The 18,495-nt window shown below is 34.4% G+C and overlaps 1 protein-coding gene and 1 pseudogene across 2 annotated transcripts; both read left to right on the plus strand.

The window, feature by feature from the left end:
* The first annotated feature begins 5,203 nt into the window (after nt 1-5,203).
* LOC143549042 (uncharacterized) lies at nt 5,204-5,629 on the plus strand. The gene has a single exon (XM_077040055.1). The coding sequence runs from the start codon at nt 5,204-5,206 to the stop codon at nt 5,627-5,629; it is 426 nt and encodes a 141-aa protein (XP_076896170.1).
* Nucleotides 5,630-9,286: 3,657 nt separating this feature from the next.
* On the plus strand, nt 9,287-14,727 carry LOC143549053 (protein IQ-DOMAIN 33-like; annotated as a pseudogene). The gene is made up of 6 exons (XR_013138069.1): nt 9,287-9,785; nt 10,601-10,954; nt 12,190-12,372; nt 13,853-13,969; nt 14,045-14,423; nt 14,502-14,727. The product of XR_013138069.1 is annotated as a protein IQ-DOMAIN 33-like (transcript).
* Nucleotides 14,728-18,495: the final 3,768 nt, after the last annotated feature.

Here is an 18,495-nt window from a genome sequence, read left to right on the forward strand (position 1 = left end):
AAAATATATAACTGATATAAATTAAATTAAAGGAAATAGTAGATGATGAGTTGGATGGTGAGCTGGCGGTTTGAAACAAGGACGGATAATGCCCACTGGAAGATAAAAAAAGGTTTTTGAATGTTAGTTTGAAATCTGATGTGTCATGCTGAGGTGACGGTTTGAAACATGAACAACAGTTTACCAAACTGGAGATGCTCTTAGAACACAAGCACACACATATAGTGGTGTAAAAGCTCTTTGTCACGCATTATACAATAATGGAAATAGCAAGTCAACGCATTGGATTTTTAAAATTCAACTCCTTATTGTTGTGTAAACTTATCTTCTGTAATTCATCACGTGATGCTCTTAACATCAAGCATGGTTCTCTGTTTTATTAATATTTCTTCCATCACGTTAAATACTTAAATGTTTCCTAGCTACCTCAATTAGTGTTTGGTTGGTGAGTTTGGGCATTAAAATCTGGATAAAAACTCAATGTAGCTTTGCAAAGGTAAAATAAAAATAACTGATAAAAATTAATATGTATTAAAATTTGGATATAAACTCAATTTATCTTTACAAAGGTAAAATAAAAATAATTGATAAAAATTAAAATGTATTAAAATTTGGATATAAACTCAAAGTAGCTTTACAAAGGTAAAATAAAAATATATAACTGTTAAAAATTAAAATGTATTAATTTTTATAAATACCAACATAATTTACAAAAATCTAGATAGAATAATAATTATCATGAAGATAAAAAAAGAGTAAAGAAATATTTACAAAAATGTTGAGCTCAGTTCGAGCCCAAGCTAGTTAACTAGTGTAAGAACTTGCGCTAATTTGAGACTATTCTGGTTATGATGCTAGTTTTTAATTATATTTTTTTAAGAGTTCAAGCTAAATTAAAATTTTAGTAAATTATGTTCTTTATGTTTGTGCTAGATTCCAAATATCGAGTCAAATAGGTCTGCACGAAGCCAATGTTACTAGATACTTTTAGAATCATTTTTTCATTCTTTTTAGACCCCTTAAAGTGATACATTTTTAGATGTGTAAGATTATCTATTGTGATGTAGGCGAGGAAGGGCACGAGGAGGGGTACCGGTGTGGCCACCTAGATGACGCACACCGCAACAGGTCTCTGCGAGCGTGGGCGCGAGGAGATCATCTGCTGGTACACTAATGGCTACTTCTTGTAATGTGTTACCGAGATGTCTAGTTTGCACGAAACCACAGTAGATCATCATAAGTTGTTTTGATGTTAGGGATACATGCTTACTAAAATATGAATGGACCATGAAAAATGTGAGTGACTTGTTTAGGTTTCATGAAGCCATAAATAGCCATAGCAGGTTATTTTGGTACTAGAGACGCATGCTTGTTATAACTGGTACACCAATATATGCGTAGTGTAACAAGCAAGACACGAGTTGCAAAGCAAACCACAAAAAATCAAGCCACCTATAACACATAGTGACATAACTCGCAGCCCAAAAGGTATAAACATAGCTCAAAAGACACAAATGATTCTCAAAAGACACAAAGAGGCCCAAAAGGTATAAAGGGAGCCTAGCGGGCACAAAGGGATCCCAAAAGAGCATAAACAGAGCCCAAAATGCTCAAAGAAGCCCAAAAGGCACAAAAGAGCCCAAAATGCTCCAAGAAAGCCCAAAATGTACAAACGAAGCCTAAAAGGCACTAAAGGAACCCAAAACGCAAAAAGGAGCTTAAAAGGCACAAAAAGAGCCTAAATTGCACAAATGGAGTTTAAAAGGCACAAAGACTACCTTTTCTTTGTTTCGTTCCCGTTTATGTAGTTTGGCTTCCATTTATGTCTTTTAGTAACCATTTCTTCGTTGGGCTTCTATTTATGTATTTTAGCTTCCTGATGCAGGAGCATCTCCTAATTTAAATTCTAATTTTTTATTATCTTTTATTATTTTATGTTTATCTAGTTTCCATGTTTATTTTTTCCTGTCTAGTATATATAGGATTGATTGTAAACGTTTTCATTAGCTTTTGATTAAGTTTTGAATTATAAGAACATTGTTCTTTGAACCTTTGGTTCGATTTTATCGACTTTGATTATCATGAGCGTCTTGAGCCATTGAATGCTTCCAAAACTGCATCAGTTGGTATCAAAGCTTTTGGTTCTCAAATGGCTCGACATGAAGATGAATACTTTCTCGCTCGTAGATTCGCCGACAGAGGCAACGAAAGGAGGAGTTTCTATTCATGTGCTCGTGGAGAAGATCGATGTCCTACTCGCTGAGTCGCCGACCGGGGCTGCAAGGAAGTCTGTTCCGACCCACGAGATCTTAAGAAGATCAAACGAGTCCGCGATCTGGAAGAGATTGAACGGCTCTGTAAACGAGTCCGTGATCTCGAGTTACAACAGGAGATGCGCGAGGCGGAAACCGAGTCGAGCACCATCGTTTGGGACGAAGGTGGCGACGGAGAGCAGCAGCCGTTTGGCAGTCACCCACCTCGGTTTTTTGAACCAATTTATCGAGAAAGTGTGTCGGAAGACAACCCCGTGTTCGATGAAGATGAATGTTTATTTGTGAAACATGTTCTTAGTGGGTTACCCATAGAAACCGAGTCTATGTATGAACATGACAAGGTTTCCGCCGGTGTTTTCAGTGAGTTTTTAGTGGCTGGAAAAAGTGTTGCAGGTGGTGACATGGTGGACATGGGTGGCAAGACGATGGCTAAAAGTGGTGACATGGTGGACATGGGTGGCAAGACGATGGCTAAAAGTGGTTGTTCCTTGTACGGAGGGGTTGAACCGTTTGTGGAGTCATCAACAAATAAGCCTCGGATTATGGGAAAATTGCAACTTGAATCACGCAGGTCGGGATCTCCAGATTTACACATTCAATTTGAAGATACTGGTTTGACTTTAGGGGAATTATTTAAGGAATTGTCTTTTCGTAATGATAATGATATTATTGACTTTAGGGGAAATATTAAATTCTGATTTTTTATTATCTTTTATTATTTTATGTTTATCTAGTTTCTATGTTTATCTTTTCCTGTCTAGTATAAATAGGATTGATTGTAAATGTTTTCATTAGCTTTTGATTAAGTTTTGAATTATAAGAACATTGTTCTTTGAGCCTTTGGTTCGATTTTATCGTCTTTGATTATCATGATCGTCTTGAGCCATTGAATGCTTCCGAAACTGCATCACTTCCATTTATGCCTTTCTCATAAATTAAAGAAAGCTGTTGATAGGGAGGCTATGAAGTTGAAGTCCAATGTATCTGCTTAGTTCATGCATGCATTATTGAAGTATCTTTTCCATAGTGTTGGTTTATTGTCCTATATATTGTTTACAAGAAATATAAAAGATGTTCTATTGCGTTGATTTTTGTTACAAAGAGGAATATTTGGTCATAACATATCTTGTTGTTAAACACGTGTGGTTATACTAACGATAGGTTCTTGTAATGTGTTGTCGAGTCGTATAAGAGCATCTATAACAAGGATCAAATTCCTAGGCTTGAATACATGTGTCATCTACAAACTTGAGAAGATGCAAACTTTATTGTTGTGGACTAAAAGTTTGTTACAAAGTTTGCATACACAAACTTCATCCAAACCACATAGGGGATAAAAGGTGGGGCCCTACTCTCATAAACACACACACACACATATATATATATATATATATATATATATTGGCATGTATATGTATATTGTATTATTATAATATTATTTAATAAGGTTTGTGGGGGTTTGTTGCTGTGTAAAAATATTATGTTTTTAAGAAAAGTTTGGAATATGATGTGGCGTTGATATAGCGGTTTGTGGAGGCTTGTTGTTGGAGATGCTCTAAGTCATAACAAGTTTTGTAATATGTAAGAGATACGTGTGTACGATAACTAGTTTTTTTTAATAGTCTGAATGTGGTAGTGAGGCGTTTAGGTTTCAAGAAGCCATAACACAACCATAGCATGTTATTTTGGTACTAGAGACACATGCTTGTTATAACTAGTACAGTAACAACTGACCATAGTAGGAAATAACAATTACTAACTACATTATAATTTCACATTTTGAAAATATAATGAATTACATTTTTAAATAATACAAGTTATAATAATTTCCCGTGCACCAGTAACTCGACTTATACATTATCATGTAGGGTTTTGCGTACTGAGCCGAGACACACCAAAGCATCTCACACAAAATAAATGCAACAATATATTAGACCACCATTGTAGGGTTTTGTATAAGAAACTCGTCAAATCAAAGCCCTCATATTTATTAGAAAACTAAAATGGTAAACCAAGATAACTTATTATGTGACTTACCATGCATCAATTGGGATACCACGTACAAAGATAGGGATTCCAAAACTTGCCATGCGTATACTTGCGTGAAGACAGTAATCTTAGGCTATGTGTAGTAAAGAAGCTACAAAATGAAGAGGATTTTTAATACGAGGTAAAATGGGCGACATGTAGCCATACATGGGCGGTGTTGTAGCCCAAAAATCCCCCCCCCCCAAAAAAAAACCAATAGTTGATCGCCACATCATCATCATCATAAACAAACCAGGCAACAAATGTATGTCGCCTCCCACTTATCGCCCCTTTGTCATATAGGGGGGCGGTGTTCTCGCCTCTTGTCACCCAATTTTGCAGCCCACTACACGTAGCCTTACTAGAAATAATATCCTCAGTTGCTGGCATTGTATTCCTATGGAATATTTATAAGAAAAATTTATATCGGATTTTTTTATTATTCTGTCAATAATTACCGAGTACAGACCGAGGTGATTGTTAACCATAATAACTATTTGTTGTACATAAAAGTGTTGCATATGTAACATATGCAAAACAATTGCCTAGGATACACGGAACATGATTCCATTAATTTAATAACCAAAGGCATATTCGTTCGTTTATTTATAAATACTTTATTCCACTCAACCGTACTCGGAGAGGAAGGTATGACACGAAGAGTAAGAATCCATGATCCATCAACAATAATACGAATAAAATAATCAAATTAAGTCAAAAACCACAAGACTTGACCCGCGTTATTTAAACGCACGCATCAATTAATTATAGCCCCATGAATGATGAGACCAATACCAATGAACATATACTTTTTAACATCTATATATTACTCACCTTAAATCACAACTTATTACATAATACCAACAAGTTATAACAAAAAAAATAAATACATAGAAACAAAAATGAGTGTTGAGTTACTAGATGGTGCCATCATTCTAGGCTTTATCGAAGACGATGAAGCATTCAACGGTTCGGTTCAAGATCGGTTCGCTTACCTAGACACAAACCATGATGGCTTGTTGTCATATTCGGAGATGTTGAAAGAACTACAGTCTTTAAGAATGATTGAAACCCATTTTTTGATTGATGTGAAACCCGACCCTGAAGAGCTCTCTCATATTTATGATTCCTTGTTTTTGTTGTTTGATCGTGATTCGAATGGGACGGTGGATTTGGAGGAGTTTAAATCCGAGACGAAGAGGATGATGCTTGCTATGGCGAATGATCTCGGTTTCTTGCCTGTTCAAATGATACTGGATGAAGATAGTTTTTTGAAGAAAGCAGTTGATAGGGAGGTTATGAAGGTGCAATCTAATGTATCTGCTTAATTAGGTGATGCATGCCTTACTTGAGTATGTTTTTCAAAGTTTTGGTGTTTGATTTAGTGTCTTAAATATGTATGGACCTATGGTTATGTACTTGCTTACAAAATAGTAAAAGAATGTGTGATGTAATATGGTGTGTGTATATATGCCTATGAATAACAAAGAAGAGAGGGTTTTAAACTTTAAAAGTGTGTTTAGTGTAATACTCGTAAATGAGTCGTGTTTATGGGTTGATAGGTCAAAATCAGCACAAACCCTAAAGGTTAAATATGACATGTATATTTGTGCATTGACATGAACACGTACAATCTGTTCAACCAGATAAAAAGTTTACTTATCTTTTTAGATATTGTTTTTATCTTTAAAGCAATTATGTTTTTAAACTATACCAATTAAAAACTATACCAAAGGTGATAAAATTTTGTTTATCGTTTAAGAAAGGAGTTAGTGGAGTATTTTCCAAAATCACCTTTGAGAAAGATAATTCGTTTTAGATAATAAATGAAGGAAGATTCTTAAGAGATCGAAGATTGATACAATTATGTATGCTCGAATTATCAAATAAGTCATCTGTTAAAACTAGGAAAAATCGTTAAGTTTGAAATTAGGAATCAAGATAATGGAACTCAAATCTAATAGTTGTGGCAAACTTTGTCAATGATCTGACTACATATGAGACATGTTTATTAATTATTTACGGGTCCTGAAAACCTTATAAAAGTTATATCTACTTTAATCAGCTTGAACCATATTCTAGCTCATTAAGCAGCTCTATAAAGATGGTCCTTGTAGAGTTCATCAACTCTTGGATCACCTATGTGAGAGAATGACCAAATCAAGGGGATTCACTTGAATGATCTGCATCAATATTACTATTTTCAATATTGTTTAAGAAAATATAACTAGCTTAGAACCTGTATAGAACACGAGGTGTAAAATATCAAAATCTTTATATACATCTTAAGTGGAACATATATTTCATACACTAAAGATTTTGAAGATAATTTTTTTTAAAGAGTTAAATTATATTAAAAATAGTTCCAATTACAATAAAAAGGCAGGTAAGCGGGTAACAAGCTGCGCCGCCACCCCCTTTTGAATGGCAAAACGGATCCTACTGAAAACAAAGTTATCGTTCTTCGGCGTCGATGAGTTACTGTGCACGACCCGCTGAACTATTTTTAGAAACGCAACAGCATCGGGGGCAAGAGACCCAAATGTGTCAAAAGCAAAATGAATGAAGGCGTGTTGATTCTCCACACACGCCTTCTCGTGCTTAGCAATTTTTCCTGCTTCTGCCTTTAGCACGGCATGCCTAGCAACAAACCCGGTGTCCCTAAGCCCGACAAGAGGGGACACCCCAGTAAGGTCCACACAAGCATGCTTCCCCCCTGGCCATCCAAACACAAAAATGTCCGCTGGTCGGAGAGTAGACCTTCCTTCACGTGGATCTGACAAGAAATTCAAAGGAGCCTCTTCTTTTCTTGCCGAGATTCCCGCCCGTTTTAACACATCACAAAGGACATCTCTGACCAAATCATGTCTATATTTGAACCCAGGGAGTTCTTTGCAATGAATCGCGTATTCACCAAAATTATCTAAACAAACCTTACGACAGACCGGGCATGGCTCATCAACTGGGAACAGTGGGATCATTAAACGATATTTAAGAATGGCTCGGTACTCCACTGCTGACATGTGCTGGCCTAACCCTTCGATTGGGGTGACAGTCAAAAAGTCTTGAGCATGAGGAGCCTGAAGACATTCTAATACCGCTCTTTGACGAGAGGACATGCCAAACTTTTCTCCAAACTTTGGACGGTTTTACTATAAAGGGTACTCGCCAAAGCATTTTGGGCTTTAGGGGGGGCGGTGTCCTTATTAGCGAACCCGCCAAGATCAAAATCGGGAATAGAGTTGTGCAAATAATCCATCGCACACCCAAAATTGGAATCCAACCCATCACCACCACAATCACGCAAAATGTGGTCATGTAACTTCCAAGATTGTGCTCTCGAGACGACGAAAGCATAGGTGGAAACATCCTCAGCTGAATATAACCCTAAACCACCGAAATGGATAGGGAGAGAGGCTAGTCTCCATTGAAAATCCCCAAAAAACGGACCCCCACATACCACAATATTCTCAATCGCCGCTCGAAGCCCTTTGTCAAAAACAGAGACAGTTTCCTTAACAAACATAGGCTGACATGTTCGATTATGTATAAATTTATATATAATTAAGTTTTGAAACTTCGTTAATTATTATTTAACGTAACTAGATTTCCATTTACTATTTGATTGAAAACAAAAGTTACATAATTGGATTTCAAAATTTACTAAAATAAGAGATACTTTAAAATAAGTGTCTTTTTACTTTTAACTAGTATAATTAATATCTATTTTAAAAATAAATAAATCATCATTAAAAAGATAAATACGTATTTAATAAGAGGGGGTGAGAGAGGCGGAAAAAAATAGATAAAGTAGATGAAAATGATATGTAAAAACGGTATGTAACGAAATCCTTAATCTATTATATTGTACAAATATGAAGAACGATTATATGATTTTTTGAGATTATTAACCAAAAAATCTTAACAATTACAATAAATTGCTAGGGATAGATATTATTTGTAACACTCATCCATGGGCTTTGAGAGTTGAGACTAGACGAAACCATGGTCGTTGGAAACTAGAGGAGACCACAAGTGAGGATATAGTGGCTTTGTTACTATATTAAGTTTTACTAATATTTTATTCAATGTCATTTTCACACTCCACTTCCATTATTGCTCAAGTTGAAAAAGTATAGTTTCACCACCATTTAAATATCTTCTATTCTTGTCCCATGGTAAAAAGAAATTAATTATAAGCATTGCAACATGATTGTAATTGCGGAGGGACCAAAACTAAAAATGCACTAACATAAAAAAGGAAATAATGGAATAGACATAACCCTACTAGCAAGAAAACTTTATGAAACTCAATCTGCTACCAACCATGTGCTCAATAGCACCACCATAATAAAAATATAATTAAAAAAGAATAATAAAAGAACATGTTACAAAAGAAAAGTACTTGATAACTCTTATCTTCTCTTTACTTTCCAGTTTTAGTCACCACTTCCTTGATCTAAAGTTCAACACTTCCAGCTCTAAAGTTCTCTAACTCTTACCTAATCCAGGCTATTATTCACTTTTTTTAATTACCATTAAGATGTTAGGCTTTGCTAATTATAATAACAATCTCAAATGTTTAACACTAAAGCTTACGTTTATTTCAAATAATAAGCAATGTTTATTTTAAAGTTACAGTCGTATGTTAAAGAATGCTTATTTTAAAGTTACAGTCGTATGTTAAGCAATGTTTATTTTAAAGTAAGAATCTCATACGACGTAAAAAGTAACACAATATGCTTATTAACAGTTTTAAGTAACAATCTTCAAGTTGAAGACCTTATAAGATTCTACTTGTGCTTCTTGAAAATAAAATGTGACACTCGCAATATCCAAAATGTAAGATGAGGTTATTGGCTTCTTTTTTATCTAACAATGTTTAAGGAGATTAAGGAAAATTAAATTAAAAAAATGTTAGATGTGTATCGTATTTTGTAGGTATTGTAAAATAAACACACCTGTATTTATAGAAGTGTTTACGATAACAACCGAATGTAACTAAACCACATAAAAATAGTAATCACGCACATAAATATCTTTAACATCTCTACGGAAAACAAAACATAATAAATAGATAAAGCAATTTCATTTATGATTTAACAATCCCAACACCCCTAACATCCCACTTGTGAATCTTGAAAATCTCTAAAACGTACCATGAAGTAATCAGTTTTGTTTTATCTCAATGCTTTCTTGTGACAGTACTGTCTTCATATTCAAGATTACAACTCATCTTGAAGTGAATAACACTGTTGAATAAATTTACCATCAAAAGTAAATACAAGTGGACCATATCTTATTGTTCTTTTGTACCACAAGCATATGTGGTATCTTTTTCCTTCCTTTTTTCCCTGATATAACCAAAACAGCCTAGATGAATTTGATCAATTATAGATCATCATATCCATGGGCATCACCGGAGAACTCGTGCGAAATGCATTCTCAAAACATCGATCGTTCGGAACCAACCATGACACCAATGTGAGTATTATTTGTTGTTTATATTAAGAGGTCAGCTATACACACTGTTTAACATCTAATCCTATACCGTTTTAAATGGTCATCCAGATAAAAGTCGGACATTTATTTTGACCAACAATTTTCAAAGTTTGACCTTCTGTCAAAATGACCACCCGGATATTGACTGCACGACTGCCCAGACCAATAATTTTCAAAGTTTGACTCCTCTATGGTCAAAACGGCCGTTTAGATATTGTTTGAGCGGCAACAGGGGCGTAAGTTAGTTGGCCCCCTTCGTTTTTTTGCTAGGTAGTGTAAATTTATCCTTTTACACTCGAAAATTTTTATACATAGTGTAAATTTACCCGTTTCTGACCGAAATTTTTAGTCCGGCCCCCTCCGTTTTTTTCAATCGGTAGTGTAAATTTATCCTTTTTCAGCCGAAAATTTGTATACATTGTGTAAATTTACTAGTTTCCGACCGAAATTTTGAGCCCGGCCCTCCGTTTTTTGCTCGGTAGTGTAAATTTATCCTTTTTCAGCCGAAAATTTTTATACATAATGTAAATTTACTCGTTTCCGGCCGAAATTTTGAGCCCACCCGCCTCTAGTTTATGAATTTTTTTATATATTATGAGTTCGGCCCCTCGACATATATGTCCAAGCTTCGCCACTGAGCGGCAATATGAGTGTTTCGTGGACGAGCATTTCAGTTTCATAGTGTGAAATCAGATAGGAGTATTGCCGTATTGGTGTAGCTATAGCATGACCATTATGTTAATCTTGATATTGAACTTTTTATATAATTTTTTTCTTATATATTTTTATATAATTAGGTAATGAGAAACAACCATGCAGAAAGAAAGAGATGGGCTTCAGTTAGATCATATCTTTGTGGTGATGAGTTTAGTTCGGTGTTGGCCGAGGAAGATTTAGGTTCTAGAAGAACATCAAAGTCAGTTGCTCTAGAAGATTATTCTTATTCTACTAGAACATCAAAAGCTACTGTTTTTAGTTCAAGAATTGATGATGAGTCAGTATCTGTCAAAGATGGTTCCGAGACCACTGTCACACAACCTATTTCTGATCAAAACTCCAATGTGACTGTTGATGATGATAGTGAAAAGATCAAATTACCCTCAGAAGATGAAGCTGCACTTGTTATTCAGTCAGCATTTAGGAGTTTTCTGGTAATTATACGAAACTCGAATTCTTCATGTTTTCTTTTTCTAGGATAATTAATGGTCGTAAACTCGTAATATCTATTTGACTGGTCAATGTCGATAAAATGTCTATTTAACCGACTAGTTTTCAAAATGTCTACCATAGAACTCGTTGACTCAATTACTTTTTAGTCATTATTCAACAGGATTTTTAACCAATCAGATTCTGTCATGCGTCATAAAATCGTCGGTTTGCTTGTTTTTAAAAAAAAATCGTGGCCGATGGCAATATTTAGGCGACCGACGAGATTTATTTCTGTTTCCGACTAGATTTTTGTTGGTTTTCAACGAGTTTTTTTTTGCTTCCAACGATATTTTTTGGTCAGTCGTGTCGCCGAAAGCCAAAAAAATCTTGTTGGAAGCCAAAATGAGTCTACTAGGACGCCAAAATAAATCTAGTTGGAAACTCCAAAAAATTCATAGGATGCCTAGATAATACATTCGGCTCCAACGATTTGAAAAAGGAAAAAACTAACAACCCGAGGGTTTTATGACACATGACATAATCTAGTAGGATTTTCTTGTTTCTTTTTCTAGGATAAGAGTCATGAACTTGTAATGTCCATTTCAGTGGTCAATGTCAACAAAATGTTAATTTGACCAACCAATTTCCAAAATTTCTATCCTAAAATTCGTTGATTTGATTACTTTTTAGTCATTATTCAACAAGAATTTTAACCAACCAGATTCTGCCATGCGTCATAAAATCGTCGGTTTGCTAGTTTATTAAAAAAATGCCGGAGCCAATGGCAACATTTAGGCGACTAATGAGATCTTTTTGTCTTTTGAAGAGATTTATTTTGTCGTACGACGAGATTTATTTGGGTTTCCGACTAGATTTTTGTTGGTTTTCAACAAGATTTTTTAGCTTCCAACAAGATTTTTTGGTCAGTCTTGTCGCCGAAAGCCAAAAAAATCTTGTTGGAAGCCAAAATGAGTCTACTAGGACGCCAAAATAAATCTCGTTGGAAACCCAAAAAATTTCATAGGATACCTTGCTAGATAATACCTTCGGCTCCGACGATTTGAAAAAATAAAAAAAAACTAACGACCCGAGGATTTTTATGACACGTGGCATAATCTAGTAGGTTAAAATTCTCGTCGGGTAATGATTAAAGTTGATCATGTCAACTATCTTAAAATGGACATATTCATATGTTGACAATTTGACATCTTTATAACATTTGGAAACTAATTTTCAGGCTAGACATGAAACTAAAAGAGTTGAAGATATGGATGATCGGGATCTTGAATCGGTTGCGACATCGGTGGAAGTATTAACCGGTAACTCAGTGGTGGAGGTTAATGCTGAAGATGGTAGTGAAAGTTGTACTCATCGTGTGAAACATCACAAGAGTGCAAGAATACGAACATCAAAGTTAAAGGTACAAATATATCAAACAGAATTCAACTTTATCTATCCTTGTATAGTTTGACAAAATGTGTTTGGTTGAGTAAAAAGCGAGTTTAAATTAATTTTATATTCGGTTTTAAACTGAAATCGAATTGGTAATTTGGTACGTCTTTTGTTTGGTATTCGGTTTCCTGAAGTCTATATCTGGTTCGAGTCAAATAACAAATAGTGGTTACTAAGTTTAAAGTCTGAGCTGACCCAGTTCACTTTTATGGTTTAGTATTATTTACCCCTATTCAATCTGATAATAAATAACGTTAAAAACATTTAACAAATTAAAACAACTTTCTTTTAAGTTTATAAGTTAAAACCAATCCGAATTTCGAATAAGTTTTTCAAATAGCGGATTTTGGTTTTCAGTTTTAACCGAAGAATGGGAAGGTACCAAGGATTTAGTACTTGTTTCATAGCAAAAGTAAATAATATAATGAAACATGTGACAGAATTTAAGTGAAGTGAATAGTGTTCATGGGCTGTAAATTGTTATATATTGTTATAATAATAATAATAATAATAACAACAACAACAACATAAAGGTATTAGATAAAATGATTTACCAGTTAAGTGATTAAAAATAAAATATAGGTACATCATTTTTGTTCATGTTTTACAACCCTCAAGCCTGTGACTCTAGATAGAATCAAAAGGTTTGTCTATTTTAAATTGGGCTCGTTTTCAGCCCATATGTTTTTAGCCCATAAATCTTGATTCAACTTTATCACCAACCTGCCCCTATACCATTTCACTTCTTGAGTAAGGGGCTGTTTGTTTACATCTGAATGGAACCATTCAAATATAAACATCTGATTCATTTAGACTTCAGACTGTTTGGTTCCAAACAAAAAAACATCTGAATTGTTAAAATTAGGTCTGAATCATTCAGACTTATTGTTGTTGCTGAATGGGACAGGGGCTCATTAAGATCTAAATGAATCAAACAGCCCCTAACTAGGTTTGACACACCACGTTGCGGCGATACGTCAAAACTTAACAAAAGTCAAGACGCAAAAACAAAATGTATATGCGAATGAGTTTTGTAAATATGATTGCTATAGACATGAAAAGCATACACTCGATACAAATTCACAAAAGTATATCAAATAAAGTAGCCAAATATTGTACTTTTGTGCGTTGTTTGTTTTTATGTATGCATCTTCACTTACGTTAAAATAATTATGTATGCGTCTTCGCTTGCAATTAAATAATTAAATAAATAAGGGGCCAATATGTAAAAAAAACAAACTTCAAGGGTTAAACAAAGAAAGACCAATTCTTTACCGTAGATTGCTACAGTAACGTCGACACTTTGCTTTAATATATAGGATAATTATTTTGTTGTTTGATTTAGCACATTTGAGATATAATACCCCCTAGTCAACATACTTATAATTTGTAAATGAGTTAAAACTAGCATACATCTAGCTCATATATAAAATGTTTGATTGTTTTAGCCAAAAGATTGGGATGATAGCACTGTGAGTAGCAACATATCAAAAATGAGGCTTCAACACAGACTAGAGGCTTCCACAAGGCGCGAAAGGGCACTCGCGTATGCTTTCTCACAACAGGTGACGCTCGACATGTAAATATTACAACTAATTATTATTACATTCTAACAATAGTTATGTAACTTGTTTATATAGCTAAGGATATGCTCAAAAAAGAAGCAAAGTGTGAGACCGGGGAACGAAACGGAAGCAAACATGAGTTGGAGTTGGCTCGAGCGATGGATGGCCACCCGACAACATGATACTTCTTTTGGGGATATAAGCAAACAATATGAGCAATTAAATGGAAACCAAAAACTAATGGTAAAAAGTAGAGTAATATCGGATTTAGCGTGTGAAGAGAAGGAAAGTTGTGGATCAAATGAAGTTTCTGTGCATTTCGACAACGTTTCTTTGAGCTCAAAAGCCGCTGAAAAACCTTACCCGTAAGCCTGTTGGGAATCAGGTCAAGACTACAAGTGTCGCAAGGCGAAAAAGGTCAACACGTTACGGGTTCAGTAACCAGTATAGCAAGGTAAGAATAGTTAAAAAAAAAGCCTTTGATCATGTCATATTTTTGTTAAATGGTCATTTAAATGTGAAAACTTCACAGGTGAAAAAGCAAGAAGAAAAAGAAATTAAACGTGAAGAGCAACAATAACTACTAATAGGTTTGATTTTTAACGATCAATAATTTTATGTGCTAAGAGTTTGTTAATGGTGTGGTAAATTTGTAAAAAAGTTAAGGTTACATCTAGGTTGGGTTTTCCAAGTGTATCTGAATTTGAAATGATATCTTGTTAAAGGTTACTGTGAGTTTATGTTGTTAAAAAATATTAATAATAAGTTACTAATTAAGATATATATATATCCTATATATATATATATATATATATATATATCCTACTATACTATTAAAACAAATTAGTTTCCCTTTACATGGCCCTTTCCTATTGGACGATTTCCTTATTTTTCAAATATAACTACCACTTCTCTATTTTTCTTAGCAATTAAATAAATCAAAAATATTAATAATTAAAACAATTAATTAAAATAGTTATGTAACCATGAAAGAGAAACCCCGTTTCCTATTTTGTTATCTTTCATCCTCAATTGAGTACACGCTCTCTTTCATACCAAACCTAAAAAACCTAATCAACCAAAGCCTCCATTCAATCGCTCATTATTGTATATCAATTGGATAAAGATTTGATTTGGTTCTTCATATAAAATCGACACCGGATATCGGATTATAAATCAGCCAATCGACGGTAAAACGACCTGTCTGTTATTTGATAATAACGATTGCTTTGATTCAATCCTGGAATCGATTTCAGAAGATACATGACGATGGTTAATCAAATTTTCACATCGATGGTTAGTATTTTAATTTGTTAGGTTTGTATCTTCACATCTATGGTTAGTATTACATTAACATATTAACCTAGGTTATTATTTTACATTCTTAGCTTACTATGTTTAATGTTTAATTCATAAGTTTGCTATGAATGGTTAATGTTTAATGTAAATTTTTTTTAACCTATATTTTAGATTATTAACCTAGGTTAGTATTTTACATTGTTATGTTATTAGGTTGAATTGTTAATTGTTTATGTAAATTTATATGTTTCCTCTGTTTGATTTGTAATGTTTAATGTTTAATGTGTAATGTAAAAAAAATTTAAATTATGGTATTTCTTATATTTTGAATGTGTAATTGTTAATTGATATGTTTCCTAATAAATTATGGTATTTATTAGTAATTTAAATTGTTTAATGCGTAACTGTTTCCAAATTTCATTAACAATAATTGATTTTTATTAAATCATATCATTACTATAAGTTTACAACTTTTTACGGATTTCAATTTAAATTCATATTCAACTTACTTTGTTTAATTTCGTAAACATGAATCGGCCATTTTATTTAATTTATTCATATTGATCTTATTGATAGGTTTCCTATGTTTCCTATGTTTATTTCGGGCAATTATGGTATTTATTAAATATTCAATTTTTAATGTGTAACTGATTCTAAAATCAACTAAAAAATATTCAATATTCGTATGATATGAGTTATGACTTATTATTGTTATTATTGTTATTGTGTTATTAATCAAACCCTAATTACATTCGGTTATTACTACCAAATTAAGTCAATATGAATTATCAATTACATTTTTTAAATCTCTAATTTTATTCCATAAATTTACTATATTTACACCTTTCTTTTTAATTTAACATATCAAATTTTGTAACAGAATATGTTCATCTATAAATACTACAAAACCGAATAAAGAAAATCTCACATTTCTCACTTCTTTACTGAACATTCATATTTGTGTCATTCTCAAGGTTTTTTTATTTTCTTCAAATTATAAATATCAGTTATTGAATCTTTAATCTTTGCTTTAATCTTATTTTTTCTGACACATCATCATAGAAGCATCAAACATTACAATGTTCAAGGATTTGGATGTTTCCAACACCGACTGTGTACTGAAGGTTCGTATTCTCAGACTATGGCGTTTGAAGGACAACAATAAAACCGGAGAGGATTGGTCCATTGAAATGATTTTACAAGATGAGATGGTATTAATCTATAGAAATACATTTGTTTTTAGTAATTTTTTTTTCTTCCTCATTTGATAGATTTAATAACAAACAGTGTTTGTCGTATTAATAATGTAACAGGGTGACAGGATGCAAGCATATGTAAGGAAACCTTGCATACCGAAACATAATGTTTGGCTAGTGTGACATCTGACCCGATCCGACCCGACCCAGGTACCCGTTTCTCCGATCCGATCTCTTTCTTTATGATTTAATATATATTTATACTTATATTTTACTTTTAATAATAATATATATATTTTCCTTCCCGCCTCTTTCTCTCTCTTTCTTTCCGCCGTCCCGTCCCTCTCCTTCTCTCTTTCCGCCTTCTTTTCCCTCTTGTCGCCGTCCCACCCTTACGCCTTGTTTCCCTCTTTTCTTCTAACTCTTTGCTTGTCCTTTGTTCCTTCCCGCCTAAGGTTGTCTGCGCAGCTCCACGCGCCAGACCCCTTACAAGGAATCCTGCGTGAAGACCACCTGTTTCAGCGATACGCGAGACGAATTCTTCTCGCAGCGCGCTAAGAACGGTAGTTCTTCCCGCGACGCGCTAAGGATTTGTAGTTCTTCTCGCAGCGCGCTAAGAATCGTAGTTCATCCCTCGACGCGCGAAGAATTATAGTTCTTCCCGCGGCGCGCTAGGAATTTTAGTTCCTCCCGCGGCGCGCTAAGAAATGTGATTCTTCCCGCGGCGCGCTTAGAAATGTATTTCTTTCCGCGACGCGTTAAGGTTGGTTCTGTCTGCCTTCGCGCTCGCGCTCTCTTGACCTTCTGTGTCTGCCTTCGCGCTCGAGCCTTCTCGCGCTAAACCCTTTGAGTTTTCTTCTGTTTAATCTAGCCGTTTGCTTTTGTGTTGTCTTATCTTTTGTGCTGTTGACCTAATCTGCTTTATGTCTGAAAAGTTACTTTCGGCGCAGCATGCGCACCAACCCCATTGGTTGGCAGAAAAAGTGACTGACATTATCTTTTGAGATCTGCTTTTTCCATGCCTGACCTGTACCTTTATCTGACCCGCCCATGCTTTTACTGTTCCCTGACAGCTGTATCTTGCCCCCTGCAGCTGCCATATCTTTCCATATCTTTTGCTTTTGTTTTCTTATGCTTTTTGATATCTTTTGCTTTTGGAATCTTTTGCTTTTTGAGATCTTTTCCCCTTTTCTAGGGATTGTGTTCCCTAGGGTTTCCCTATAAATAATAATCTTATTTTTCCTAACACTACACACACAAAACACTTAATCTCTCCTGTTCTCTCTTGCTCCTTGCTCTCTCTGCCGTCTTCCTCTCTGCCTCCGTCTTCCTCCCTGTTCTGCCCTGCTTTTCCGGTAATATATATTGTATATAATAATTTACTTATTAATTATGCTAACTTATAATCAAGACTTAAAACCAATCATTAAAACAATAATCTTATTTATAGGTTAACTTGTGCTTGTTTAAAGTTGGTTCTTGCTTTATCTTACACCGCATCGTTTATCAAGTGAGTAATCTCGTACCTAATCCCTTTTTATTTTTAATGTTTTGGGATGTTCATGTGTTCGTACAAACTTGAGTCTTAAACTTGTTTATAAACTTTTGTCGCGCAAAACCCCATGTGTTATGGACGTAGACTTGGCTGTTTATTTGTATGTGTGGATCATTAACCGTCTTGTCGGCCTATTCCGCAGTTTTCATGGATCCATTAGATGAACACGGGAGAACAATCGTTTATGATTTTCTCTTTTGTTTGCACATGCACAGTTGTCTTGTTTGTGAGCTCAATTGTGAGCACTGGCAGTCTATGAATCTTAGAGTTGATCCCGATCAGATTACACCCTTGTTGAAAACCAGACATACACATGTTGCGCGCAGATTTATTGTTATCTATTATTATCTATTAAACTTGATTTCTCACCAACACGCAAGTGTTTGACGTTTATTTTAACACATGTTCAGGTTTGCAGTAGCTGTTTTGGAGCTTGTGGACGCATAGGAAGTTTTCTTTATTTTGGACCTAGATTA

Source organism: Bidens hawaiensis, unplaced genomic scaffold (genome assembly GCF_021521415.1).
Source record: "Bidens hawaiensis isolate Kalapana, Puna unplaced genomic scaffold, B.hawaiensis_p1.1 tig00015384_1, whole genome shotgun sequence".
Classification (NCBI taxonomy): domain Eukaryota; kingdom Viridiplantae; phylum Streptophyta; class Magnoliopsida; order Asterales; family Asteraceae; genus Bidens; species Bidens hawaiensis.

What these genes read in the sequence shown, in the direction of transcription:
- LOC143549042 (XM_077040055.1), top strand. Translation starts at nt 5,204, where the DNA reads ATGAGTGTTGAGTTACTAGATGGTGCCATCATTCTAGGCTTTATCGAA.